The sequence below is a fragment of the Notothenia coriiceps genome, unplaced genomic scaffold (genome assembly GCF_000735185.1).
Source record: "Notothenia coriiceps isolate Sejong01 unplaced genomic scaffold, NC01 NC01_scaffold00037250, whole genome shotgun sequence".
Taxonomy (NCBI): domain Eukaryota; kingdom Metazoa; phylum Chordata; class Actinopteri; order Perciformes; family Nototheniidae; genus Notothenia; species Notothenia coriiceps.
In genome coordinates, this window is record NW_011369951.1 from 13,532,811 (window position 1) to 13,545,883 (window position 13,073).

The following is a 13,073-nucleotide window of genomic DNA, read 5'->3' on the forward strand; positions in this document are numbered from 1 at the left end:
AACCACTATTTAGACAGTGTCAGGGATATATCATTCCGTATTTAAATGGAGATAATCATTTATATGGTTATAGGAAAGCCTTCAAATGTATTTGGGAGACTTTCATTGACTTTATAGTAAATACTGAGATGTGTGAAGCATGACAGGAGGTGGTGAGAGGGAGTGTGAGGGATTGATGGCTGGCTATAAGCAGGTAGAAAAAGTGACTTTTTGCTCAATGTATGTATTTGTTTTAGATATTTTTTGCTCAATATCCTTCCTCACAAGAGTATTACATATAATGTACTGTATTGTAGGTAATGTCTTGTCAGATATTGTTGGTCTTCAACCTGAAAAAAAAACAGTCATAAGAAAAAAGTGAAATGGGGTAACATCGACACCAGGAGTCCTTAACGTTGATGTGCTTGGTGCAACAAAGGATATGAGGAAACAGGGTTTGGTATAGGCAATGACTTGCTTCAAAATGAAACACAAAGGCTTTTGGTTTGCACAAGTACAAATCTTAAACTTAATGTTTGATTAATTGTGTGATTTTTGCCACAACCTGATAAAAAAAAAGAGGCACACATCAGGTACCACTGAGATACACATACATGTTCGTCCATCTCAGATCCCAATTCAAAGTATTGGTCTTCACATATAGAGCTGTCCATGGCCCAGCCCCAGCCTACATTAATGACCTGATCCACCCTCACATCGCAACCCGGGCCCTGAGGTCCTCTGAGCAAGACCTCCTAAGGGTGCCCCGAACCAGGCTAAAGCCCCAGGGTGACCGTGCCTTTGAGGCGGTGGCCCCAAGGCTTTGGAACAAACTCTCCCAGGAAATAAAAGCCTCTGCCTCAATAGATTCTTAAGAGGCAGTTAAAGACCCACCTTTTCCGACAGGCCTTTGGGGCGCCGGAGGAGGTGAGTTAGTAGCTGTCTTTCATTGGTGTTTTATCCTATGTATTACCTGCTGTTATTTTATGCCTTTTATAGTTGTAATGTGAATTGTGTCCTGTACAGCACTTTGTACATCCGTGTTGAGAAGGGAGCTATATAAATAAAGTTTTACTTATAAATGCAGTTTATTTTAATAGGCACTAGATGGTGCCATAGTCAAAACATCACATGGAATTGAATGGTAGGCTTATTTTAAAATGTGTTAGCGATAGCATGGAGGTCTAAAAGATGGTGAGGTGTGTAGAGCTCACTCAGAGGGCTATATACTGTGTGTGTGGGTGGGGCACAAGTTAATACTTGTGGCTAAATGTACCTGCGGATTAAGTTTGAAAAAAAAAAAAAAGATCCCCCCCAAAAATGTACTCTTGCAGTCACAATGTGTTTGTTAGCCATGTTTCATTAGGGGCAGTATAATCAACTCGACATGCATTTCACAGACTACATGTGGTGGCTGAATTATAATAAAATGTATTCCGAAACATATTTAAATGATCCCACTTTGATTACGGTACAATTAAATGGCAAAAAAAAAATGTATCTATGAAAAACTGTTTAATATCGGTCTACCTACTTATCATTAAAAATTCTAAACCAACACCTTTCCTTTGAGAGTCACTTCAGATACAGTTCTGTTGAGAGGGAGGAGACCCTTTTCAAGAAGTTTGCTCGTGCATTCAGTCCATTTTCACCAACTTAAGGCCTTTTCCACCAAAAAGCAGAAATGGGGTTTCCTGATTTAAATGACAGCCAAGTTTGCCCCGACATAAATTAGGAGAAGAAAGTGCATCAAGTGTTCAAGTAGGGTGTGTAGTTTGAAAGAACATAAATGGGTTTTGGACAGTGTATAGGGTGTGGGGGGCACTGGCAAAAAACTGGCAATTTGCAGTGAGATGACAAGTAAAGAAGGCTGAGTACCACTCGACCACTAAGGCTTCACGACATGTCCATAATTCATAGTTTTGCAAGCCAACATGGGCTGTGATGGGAAGGGGCAGAAATGTTTATATATAAAAAAAAAAAAAAGCAGGGGGAAATGGGCATGTCCATATTTTTCCCACATGACCCCCCCGACCGCGATCTCATCTCTTGGCACGCCGTGGGTCCCTGCCGTTGCTAATGGTAACTGAAGACTTTGTGGGGGGTCCTGCTGCAGTGGCTGGAGGTGCTCCGTTGCCAGGTGACCGACCGTTGGGTCGCCCCATGCCCCCGTACGTAGGGTCACGGGGGGGACCGGGTGATGGGTTGTTGTTGTTAAACGACGACAAAGATCCATTACCTGTCGGTAGAGAAACATAGGTAAGTACTCACAGAAAAATCCTTAATGGGTCTTTGGAGATCTCACAGTAAGACACGCACAGGTGTGATCAATGAAAAGCTGCATTTCATTGGCTGCTTTGGATTCATGGTCCAGTTATTGTTAAAGCTGACTCACTGTCAAACTATCATGGCTTACTGGGACACTTAAAATGTTTTAATGTTGTCTATTAAAGCATATTTTAATTAATTCAGTATTTTTTATACATTTTCTTCCAGGTGCATTGATTGGCATTTTAAACTCATGTGTAATATCTGTTACCTTTCAGCTGCTGTGGCAATTTCCCAATTATGGATGATTTAGTATATCTAACCTAAATAATGCATGTCACAATGTGTGCTGTAAAAAACTTTTGTAATCCTATCACTATACTGACATGCTCCAGTCATTTTGATATTGAACACTTTATTTGAAGTGGAACCATTTGAGAATTAAAAAAAAAACTTATACAAGCTAAATTGAAGTTAAATAGTGCAATAAAAGTCCTTTTAGATGAACGGATACCATTGATGTTTACCACTCCACAGGACATGCACGACTGATGTTTCCTATGAATGAGTAACAGGTAGAGCTGTGGTCATTTGCATGAATAGCTATACTGTACTGGGGCAAGTGTACCTGAATTCTGATTGGGTGGAGAGTTTCCCCTCTGATTCTGGTCTGGTTTACCCTGTAAGTGGAAGAGAATGTCAACATTAACACTGCGTATGGAACAGTATAGGACTTTTAAGTGCAGACTTCCTTCATCAGGAAAATTAGGTGTATCTGCAGAAGGTGACTTATTAGCTTTCTTACTCTAATGGCGCATTTCTACTAAAGCGCAGAGCACGGTTTAAGGGTGCCGTGCACGGCCCGTTTTAGGTTGCTTCAAAATCCTCCTGATTACTCACAAAGCCCTCAACAATCAGGCCCTCCCCCTACCTCACAGACCTGCTACACCAGCACACCCCTTCTCGCTGCCTCCGATCATCAGAAGCCAATCTATCCATCCCCACCCGCATCAATCACCGGACCTGGGGGACAGAGCCTTCTCCGTCGCTGCCCCCTCCCTCTGGAACTCACTCCCCCAACCCATCAGAGACTGCACTGACCTCACCACCTTCAAGAAACTCACAACAACTCACCTCTTCAATCTGGCTTTTAATGTGTGACTTTAACTATATATATATATATTTATTATTTGTTCTTTTCACTATATCTGTAAAGCGTATTTGAGCACCTGTAAAAGCGCTAACAAAATAAATCTATTATTATTATAAATAAACCAGCGACTGTATTCGCCATGACACAGACAGTCTGTGGTTTGTACTTGTTTCACTTTTGTCTAGCTTCTGAACAGATATGAGGAGCTGTGAGCTCTGAGTGTTAACAGCTAACGGCTGATGTTAGTTTTGTGGTTCGTATTGAAGATGACGTTAAGGCTCCGCCTACAGTGTGTTACTATAGTTACTACCCCAGTTGCTAAACTGTAATGGAAACGCAGCATAAAGGGAGCCTGGCCTACCATGGCCTAACTATACCGTACTAAGCCGTGCGAGGCCCCGCAGTGGAAATGCGCCATAACATAGTGGAGAAAAAGACTCTAATTTAAAAATAACAAAAACAGTAACTATTGTGAAAGAAAGAATATTTATGCAAAAAAGAATGTTTCCCCCAAAAAAAATTATATGTGCCTTCTGTAATGCAATAAAATCTGTGTCTTGCCATGAAAGATAACAAGATTCCAGTATACATATTTTAATGACAAGGATCATATGGGGAATAGCACGTATTTGCTGCAATATAATATAAGTGAAACGTTCAGTGTATTAAAGGCTGGATTAGGTGCAATTTGGACTGATTTTCTTTGTATGTATGATCACTATATTTGCTAAATACTCATATTATGTACACATTTGTTGATGAAGTGTTTGCATGGCTACTCACAGACTTGTTTTGCTGGTTTGTTTGGTTTAGCAGATCTGGGTTTGGTTCACTAAAGTTCGGCACTTCTGAATACACCATGCAGAACCTGTGGAGACAAAACCAGAGTTAGAAGAGAACATTCAGAAATGGTGTTGGTTAACATCTTCATTGTGTGACCGTTTTAAGATTTAGATCATGTGTTTCTTAAATACAACTGTACAGGAGGATGCATCTGTTCTGTAAAAACCAGAGTGCATGTTACAGAGTAATACATATGATTTCCTGAGATTAAAGGTTATATTAACAGAAAAAAGCAGATAATGGAATTATTCAACAATGTCTATTGTCTATGTTTACATGATAGAATAAATAGGTGTGTATTTATATTATTTAAACTGTGCATTAACATCCTATTCCTGATGCAGTTTGAAAATTGCTTGGGTCTTGCATGCTGCTTATGGCATTCTAACAGGCATAACAACTTTACTGGTGTATGAAGGTTAAGAAAAATGTATTGGTGGCCAGCTACTCACTCTCCAATCTTCTGTAGATCCCCTCCTCTTCCAGTGTATAATGTCAGGCAGCCTTTCCATATGGATGCATAGCTAAAAATAAAACATCTCAAATTAAACTTTGAAAAAATACATTATTCATGAAATGTGTAACATCTACATAACCACCTGAACATGAAAGTATAGTTATCTGCATTTGTCGGTCAGTTCATAGTACACACTACAGTCAACTGAGCCAATGCTGTTCATGTCACCAGTGTGAATGAATGAGATCTCTCCTACCCTCTGGTCAACTTTATGATGTCCCCCGGCTGGATGAGGCTGCCCAGCTCGTCCCACACAGAGATAGCAATGCTCCCGCTCTTGTCTGCCACCTTGCACGAGCGCACCTCATGACCATCTTTCGTTTTGGTTACTCTTCCTAAGGAGAACAAACAAAAAGAAGTTAACATAGTTCAATTAACAGAGGGATAATACATAATTAATGTCCCCATTGGTGTTACATTTTACCGACAATTCCACTGGCCCCTTTAATAAAAATACACGCGTTGATGACATGGATAGACTCCTTAAGATAAGAGTCACGGTTCAACTAACTTACCTATTTCCAACACGATGAAAACGATGCTCAAGTTTTTTGACCCGGGCTTCACATCCTTTAGCAAGAACACGGCCTCGCCTGTTGCAGTTGCCATTGTTTCTCAAGAGGAAAAATAAACACTACTCGTCCCCTTACTTTCACTTCAACTCAGTACTCACTGTTTGTAGCTACAACAGAAAAGCGTTAGCTTGAGCGTAGCTAACAAATTAGCCTTTAACCAAATGCTAACTTCACCCTACTACAAACACTAACGTTAGCGCAAATGTTTAATCACAGGGGCCGGCTTCTACGGTAGTCGTCCAAGTCAAACACAATAAATACCGACACTGGGTGATATAGCTGAAACATACCAGTGACTTTTGACTGCTTTCTTCAAAACAGCTTACACACAAGCAGGGTGGGCGAATTGCGAACAGAGTAGCTTAGCTAATCGTTAGCGCGAGAAGCTAGTTTGCTGGCTGCCTTCTTTTGATTTCACTGTACGCGTCTCTGTGCATATATCTTTTTACGATTATCGCCATAATAGCAGCTGTTCACTCAACGATAGCACGAATAAGATCTCAACGATTTAGTAAGGCAGTTGGACTAAATGTGAAATTCTGAAACAATTGTATTATCGTCTTTCAAATCTGAGATGTTTCTGTTTTAACAGAGATACATCAACTGTCTGCAAGTAACACCTGAGCTTGAGATATTGTCCGTGTTGCTGGCTGTTTGAAGGTAACAATTATCTTCCTCGACCATTAAGACAACTCAAGTTTACGATAGTGTTGTTAAAGCGAGCGCATTTCCTTTGTGTTTCCTCTTATGAACAAAACCGTATTTTAGCTTTGCTAGCACGCGGTCTGGACAAGTTATTCACAAAAAGACTAGTGTGTAAATATAAAACTGTGACCATTATATCCAAGGACCTGGTTATGTATGCCTTGACTCTAAAGCCGAAAACGCTGTCTACAATCTGTACACGTTGCTGACTAAACGACTTCTCATGCTTCAAACAATGCCCCAAAAGCTACGTCAATGTGCGTTACCGGCCTTATTTATATGTCTCGGTCAGTTCCATTATACTTTCGGAAGGGGTACACACTACATAGACCTTTCCTTTTTGTGCTCTTATACAATCGAGTCGACAAAATAAGGTACCAAAGTACCAAGCTTCTCTTTATAAATACACTACAGTCACGAATACAAGCAAACAATTCGCTGACCTGTTTGGAAAAAATAAAGAGAGTTGTTGGTTTGTACCAAATTAATCTCATTCACAAACAACGCGAGAATAAACATGTGTGAGAGTTCAGTATACATCCATGGTTCAGTATCAAATCTGCGACTAACGACTGTAAATTGTTATACAAAGCCAAATAGTCCACTTATTGTTATGTTATCACGACTAATTGCTTCTTCTATTATTAAACATCCAATAAAGGCCAGTTTGACCGACCACTTACTCAGATTGATCACATTGAGTGTTAAATGCGTCCCCATAGAAGTAATCCATGGTACATAGTGATATAAATTGCTAATGTTAAGGGTTTAGGCTGCGTGTTGTAAACATAGAACAATAAAGTTATTTTGAAGCATTTTTTCTTTAGACGCAAAATCGTCACGAACAGGATTCGAACCTGTGCGGGGAAACCCCATTGGATTTCGAGTCCAACGCCTTAACCTCTCGGCCACCGTGACTGTATAAAAGGACATTAGAGTCAGGCCGTCACTTATATATGCATATATTAGTCTGTATACATATTAATTATGATGACGTTTTACAGACATATACTTACTGTATAATGTATTCATTTTAACCGGCTAATTCTAGTGGTACGATTAATAGGGACAATAGGTAAGCTGATGGCAGAAGCACTAAGTGTTGTCGTAAGTTTGACACAAGAGGGAGCCAAACACCATCAAAACAGCTCGAGTTCCTCACGGAAGTTCAGAGAAAACCTTTTTGGAGATGACTTTACCCTATGATTAACCATAACAGTTTTGATTAGTTTGAGAAAGGCAATATGTAAATGTAGGTCACCAAAACACACCTATGCAACATGATCACTGTTTAACTATGTTGTAAAAAGCAACACCCCTTTACAGATGTGCCGAGTTCTGTAAAAATCGATCTCTTTATCGTTGTCTAATATTTCGTCCGCTTCCCGATAAACAGGCGGGGAAATTATTCGAATGTATGGTGCTCATTGTATAGAAAAACTCAGGTATTTAACCAAATAATTTAGAAAACTTTAACTCAAAAGTTTTTCAAATGGACTTCTTCTCCTGTCGTAACAAGTTCCAAGCTATTGCCTAAAGCGTGTTCAAGAGTATAGTGCCCCAGTTGTATTTTTTAAAACAATTTAAAACAACTCGGGAATAGTTATTTTGTAATTTGGGTGAAGCTATCATATATTGTAGCTCTGATCCTAACACCTGTTCTATCATGTTTTTATATAGAGCTCAAACTTTGCTATGTAAATAAAGGTTGAGCAGTTGAACCACTCCCTTCGCTGAGAATAATCTACCTTTTACCTGCAGCTAGTTTAAATACGGTTTATTGTGCACTGTAGGTCAAACATGCAAGTCACTAGGATCACATTTAAGCCACACTAAACAACTAGGATGTCATTTTTGTTTTACCTCCCTTGACATCGCAGACTGCAAAAACAAGACCAAAAACAATATTTGGATGTTACACAATCTTTATTGATGTATACATTACTATATTACTACATGAAACAAGTATCAGAAGGCGATTATTTAAACCCTCTAGGAATTACTGCTGTTAAGGAAACTTCTTTGGTTTAAGTGGTTAAAGGTGGGGTATGTAATTTATTTCAGAAACACTTTTTGTTATATTCCATGGAATGCTCTTAACATCGCGATAGCAATGAATATATTAAATGCTTTGACAATAAATACATACAAAAATTAATCTCTGGAAGCCGTAGCGCTGTAAAAAGCACGACCAATCATTTTAGCCGGCCAGGCTAAAATAACTGGATGGCCTACCTGCCTGTCAGCCTTCCATCTGTACAAAAACTTATCTCGTGCCCTCATTGGTCATGTTCGTGTGTGTTGGAGGAGGGGCTCTGTAAGGAAGTGGCAGATTTTTTCCGGTTGTGTATTTTTATTTTTTATTCTAGCACACTCGAGCTGGTTTCTCCAAAATGACCTACCCCACCTTTAACTAGATACATGTTCTATAAAGAACTCTGTATAAACACCGATGACGTTAAACATGATATCACTACTTGATAAGCAAAGATCTGTTGCTTAAAACAGCTCCCACATACATTATGATCCAGACATAAGCAGTCTGCTTTCAGGAATCAGGACACATAATAACAGACTGTTGCAGACATTAACAAATCTATATATTCATTTTTAACATTAGCAGACAAAGATATCATTAAAGATTTGCATGAATAAGCAGACAATGCCTCTTAGCCAGTCACATATTAACCTCTACAGTTCAAATCATGTTCACATAAGCCTATAGGGTTCAATCCCTTTTCAGCAAGATTATTTATACACAGAAGAAATAAAAAGAAAGTAAGGATTATCATAATATCATTTAATAAACACAAGTAACGACTTCTTTCAAATCATTCATTTATTTTACTATACAGATCCCATTAAGCTGATTTGCAGGTTAACGGCAGGTAACATTCTGTAATACATGGATACAAGGTTTATGTGAAGTCATTTTGAAGATATTTCTGCCATTTCATACTTATCCACTGTAAGACCTCAATACAGTTTTTGCATAGTTAAAATACTCACAAAAATTGGGGCACTATATTTTTTACTTATAGTTAATCATCTATTTGTAATATAGGAGGCAGCAATACTCACTACAACTTATTTCAGTTCCCAAGGTCTAATTTTTAAAATTGTACACACATATGCCTAACCCTGAGGCAATTTCATCCCCCTTTCCCAGACTTCCCAACACCCAGACTTGTCCTCTTTCCACTACATGCCCAGTAGTTTCCACAGGGGCGGAACACCTGTGGCTCCAGACTGTGTCTTCCTCTCGGCACCGTCTCAACAAGGCGGCCAGAGCATGAAAAATGGGCTGAGCAGGAGTCATCCGTCAAAGCTAGGAATGCTGTCTTCTGCCTTTATCCACTTTGCTGACCTCTCTGGATCCTTGGCACCTGGTACCACTTGCTCAATTATTTCTAGGGAGTCATGGCATTAGACATCTGTAACTATGGCTGGTAGAGCACTAATGGTGCGCAACTAGAGCAAGTTCACTTTTTGAAACTTACAAGCATTACTTACAAACAAAAACTGTATGGGGAATGATTGAAAATATAATTTACACCTTCTATGAACTTCTCAGCTTTTATGACTATGCCCCGTAAAGTGTTAGCTGCTAGTGTGCCTCACAGAAGAAAATAAATCCTATACATTAACATATAAAGTTGCCCTGCAAAAAAGCAAAGGGGCTGTACAAGGCACATTTAGTATGTCAGTATTAAACCTGCAGGGTTCTTTGTGTTACTAATGCAATATTCTAGTAGCTTCTATCCTGCAACGATGTCCTTCGTTGTACCAGTGTAATTTAGCACAATTGTGGGAGCGCTTATTAGTAAATGCGTTTGTCCTTTAGCTTTTTTAGGCTAATGATTGGCATGATTTGCATAAACATTTAGACTTTTTCAAATGCCATCTATTTTTCTTAAACCTGGAGGATACTCAATTGGCAATCGCAAATTAATCAAATACTTTAAAGCCCTACATGCACCTCCCGTGGTAAGTTAGGTAGAACATAAATGATAAAGGTGAAATTGACCAATTGGATTGCACTATGCAAGTGTTTCTACGGGCGCAAGTGAAGGACAGGATACAAGACAGCGCCAATCAACTTAATAAAGTTCAACTGTTAGTTAAATATTTTTACATAGCTCCAAAGATTTTAGTAAACAACCTCTAGTCCACAACAAAACACCCCTGAACCTTCTCACTGAAAACCCTGACATTTCTCATTCCAACGCTTCCACAACCTGGCAACACACCGCCTCAACATTCTGTGGGCATTACCGCTACAGCCGAAGATTTACTGTTTTTACAAAAACAAAAAAAGAATGAAGAGGCTGGTCGTCAGAGGCAGACAAACAGAGCAGGATGGAGATAGTTGGCCCAGTGCCCTGGAGATGTGCTGCTATTGAGGAGGTGGGCACCTTTTAAGGGGAGTGAGTTATAGTACACTGGTGCGTTGGTGCTTTCTTTGGACAACCCTCCCACAGGGTTTAGGAAGCACTTTCATTCGGACACACTGTAGGTGTATGTGTTAACCTAGTTGCTTAAACAGTCGGTTTCAAGGTATTTTAGACTAAGCTTGTAATAAGGTAGTGGTAAGGGGTTAGGGTTAGGGTTGATGGTCCAAGTATGGACTACTTTAGGATGCCAAGAGTATATTTCTAGTGTTTACAGGTGTTAATAACAAGAACATAAGACTATTTACAGTGGAGGGATGATTTGTGCCTGCTGGGTAATCATAAATGTAGAAACTTGTGCAAGAAAATATATATAATGGCAATCAAGCGACTTGCTCTACAGCAACTGTTGCTGTGGGAATCTGCGTTTCTTCTGCTTTCTCAACAGGGTTTTTTTGTTTCTCTTCTTCCTCCTCTTCTCCATCCTCGCCATCATCAACCTCTGCGACTGCCAGGCCAGCGACATGATCACCATTGATCTCGCACTCAAAGCTTGGTGCCTCTCCATTGATTGCCAGCTGTGCCTTGATGCTGGAGGTGGAGCCGAGCATCTCGTGGATCTGCTCCACCACGCCTTCCCGGATGTGCTCCTCCGACAGGACAAACTCTCCATCCATGCTTCCCAGAGCAGGAATCTCCACATGTACCTTTTCCTCAGTCGAGCCCAATTCTTGTGTGGGGACCGCCCCGTCTCGGACCTTCTTGACGTTAAAGGTCATGGGGGATACCTTGAAAGAGGACACCTTGGCAGTCGGGCTCTTGGGATGGTTAGTGGTGAAGCTCTTTTTTATTTTCTCACGCTGCTCCGGAGGCACGATTCTTGTGGTGATCTGGGTCATCTTTTTCTCGATGCTCTGACGCGAGAACACCTTCTTGAGGCTGTCCACCTTCTTCAGGCTGTTGCGCTTGAACTTGTCAGACCTTCTCTCATACGGGCTGGAAGGGCCCAGGCCCATCGCGGCGTCGCCCTCAAACATCTCGTCCTCCTCATGGTGTATTGTAAGATCATCGTCGTCTGAGGAGAGGCTGATGGTCAGAAGACCTTCATCATTGGCACGGCTGCCATCAATAGAGCCGGTAACAGACGGAGCAGGAAGGATGGAGTCTGCATCATACTGGCTTGGTTGGGGGGTCCTGAGGGAGTCCTTGACAAACACGCTGGTGGGGATCTCATGGTCTTCCTATAGGGAAACAGAAGGACAGAAACATAAGGGTTAAGTGGGTAGTTATTTTAAAAAGTCATATATAGGCATTATTGCTTGAACAAAGCTTTAGTTTGACAAGGAATTACCTTGATGGTATCTTTGTTTGAATTGGTTCTGGTCACAGTTAGAGTGTACAACTTCACTAGCTCCAATGATGAGTACTTTCAAACACATATTGCTATCAAAATGTAAATGTATGTCTTATGTCATGGTTAGCCATTGTAATACACTACACATGTTGAGTTGTTCTGCCTGCAAAGGACTGAGGAAACCAGTCTCTGCATGCTTCCCCCTTCTTCTCCTCAAGCCATCTGAGGAGTTCCACCTGTTTCTCAGCAGGAGTCTTACATTTCGCTCAATTTATTTCCTCTTGTATTGCTCTCTCTGCCTTTAACCGGCCATGCTAGAACACATCAATGGCCATAAACACAGTGAAATTGAGAGCAGTAGGTTCAGTATCCAGAGTTTCAATTTGTTTTTCCTCAGTCTCTTCTTCCTCCCCCTTGCTTGCTGCCCATTCTTCCATGCACAATCACGCAATCACACACATGCAGGCACACGCATACACAATGTTCCACTCCACTAGGGATTTATGAGTGAGTGTTCCCACCCCCATAGCCCCCATTCTTTTACACCCAGGAGTGAGTGGAGAGTGGAGAGTGGAGAGTGAAGGTGCAGCTTCAGTGGTTGACATACTCCACTACGCATTTGAAAGGCTTGTAGACAAACCCTTCCTGTGACATCAGCTTTAAGTACCACCAGTGGATACTTGGGTTTGAGTTGACTAAATACAACACAGTGTGCTGCACATTGTTGTGTTCAGGTACAAGATATGTGCATGGCCGTATCTACCATTGAGGTCACCGAGGTCCGGACCTCGGTAATATTTTTCGAGCTGTGCATACAAAACATGTGAAATAATTGCACTAAAACGGGGTTCTTTGTAGTACTTCCATTTACTGCCGATGGGGGCGCTGCATAACTACGTAGCCTTGATTAAAGCAAACAGAAGAAGACGACATGTATCAACAAACCACCGCAGCCCGGACTTGTACCGGAGCAGCGAAGGAGTGATGAAGTATCTAGAGATCTGAGTCCCGCGGGCTGCTTGTGTTTCTGTTCATCAGGACATCATATGACCTGCAGATCCTGTGTGAACGCTCTACGTTAGTCAGTGGACGTCCGACAACATGCACACTAACTTATATTGCAGCAGCTATACTTTGGTTTAAATTGCGTGAATAAACTAGCTAGAGAGCTAAAGTTAATTACGTTCATCCAATGTCAGAAGGATTACCTTTTAACAAACCTTGTGATGCTTTTCTTTCATTTCAATTTGAGTAAAACAATGGAGATATAACATTGTATTGTTTTCTT

At 40.7% G+C, this 13,073-nt stretch overlaps 2 protein-coding genes and 1 non-coding gene across 3 annotated transcripts in view; all 3 read right to left on the bottom strand.

The window, feature by feature from the left end:
• Nucleotides 1-1,048: 1,048 nt before the first annotated feature.
• nabp1a (nucleic acid binding protein 1a) lies at nucleotides 1,049-6,362 on the bottom strand. Its single transcript, XM_010796385.1, has 6 exons — nucleotides 5,276-6,362; nucleotides 4,957-5,095; nucleotides 4,696-4,767; nucleotides 4,184-4,268; nucleotides 2,876-2,927; nucleotides 1,049-2,218 (listed from the first exon to the last, which is right to left on the bottom strand). The coding sequence occupies exons 1-6, from the start codon at nucleotides 5,367-5,369 to the stop codon at nucleotides 2,022-2,024; spliced, it is 639 nt and encodes a 212-aa protein (XP_010794687.1). The 5' UTR covers nucleotides 5,370-6,362; the 3' UTR covers nucleotides 1,049-2,021.
• Nucleotides 6,363-6,876: 514 nt separating this feature from the next.
• Nucleotides 6,877-6,958, bottom strand: trnas-cga (transfer RNA serine (anticodon CGA)). The gene has a single exon. It is a non-coding gene; the product is annotated as a tRNA-Ser (tRNA).
• A 2,843-nt stretch (nucleotides 6,959-9,801) lies between these two features.
• The window catches only part of LOC104967342 (serum deprivation-response protein-like), a 21,017-nt gene continuing 17,745 nt past the window's right edge, over nucleotides 9,802-13,073 (bottom strand). Inside the window, exon 2 of the mRNA XM_010796751.1 lies at nucleotides 9,802-11,672. Within this exon, the coding sequence (XP_010795053.1) occupies nucleotides 10,815-11,672 (858 nt within the window). The 3' untranslated portion in view covers nucleotides 9,802-10,814. The remainder of the gene's footprint in view (nucleotides 11,673-13,073) is intronic.

Excerpts from the sequence above, each read along its gene's own strand:
- nabp1a (XM_010796385.1), bottom strand. The coding sequence starts at position 5,369 with ATGGCAACTGCAACAGGCGAGGCCGTGTTCTTGCTAAAGGATGTGAAG. Across the intron at positions 5,096-5,275 it reads TTTCATCGTGTTGGAAATAG|GAAGAGTAACCAAAACGAAA; the intron begins GTAAGTTAGTTG and ends TGTTCTCCTTAG. Across the intron at positions 4,269-4,695 it reads GATCTACAGAAGATTGGAGA|GTTCTGCATGGTGTATTCAG; the intron begins GTGAGTAGCTGG and ends TTGTCTCCACAG.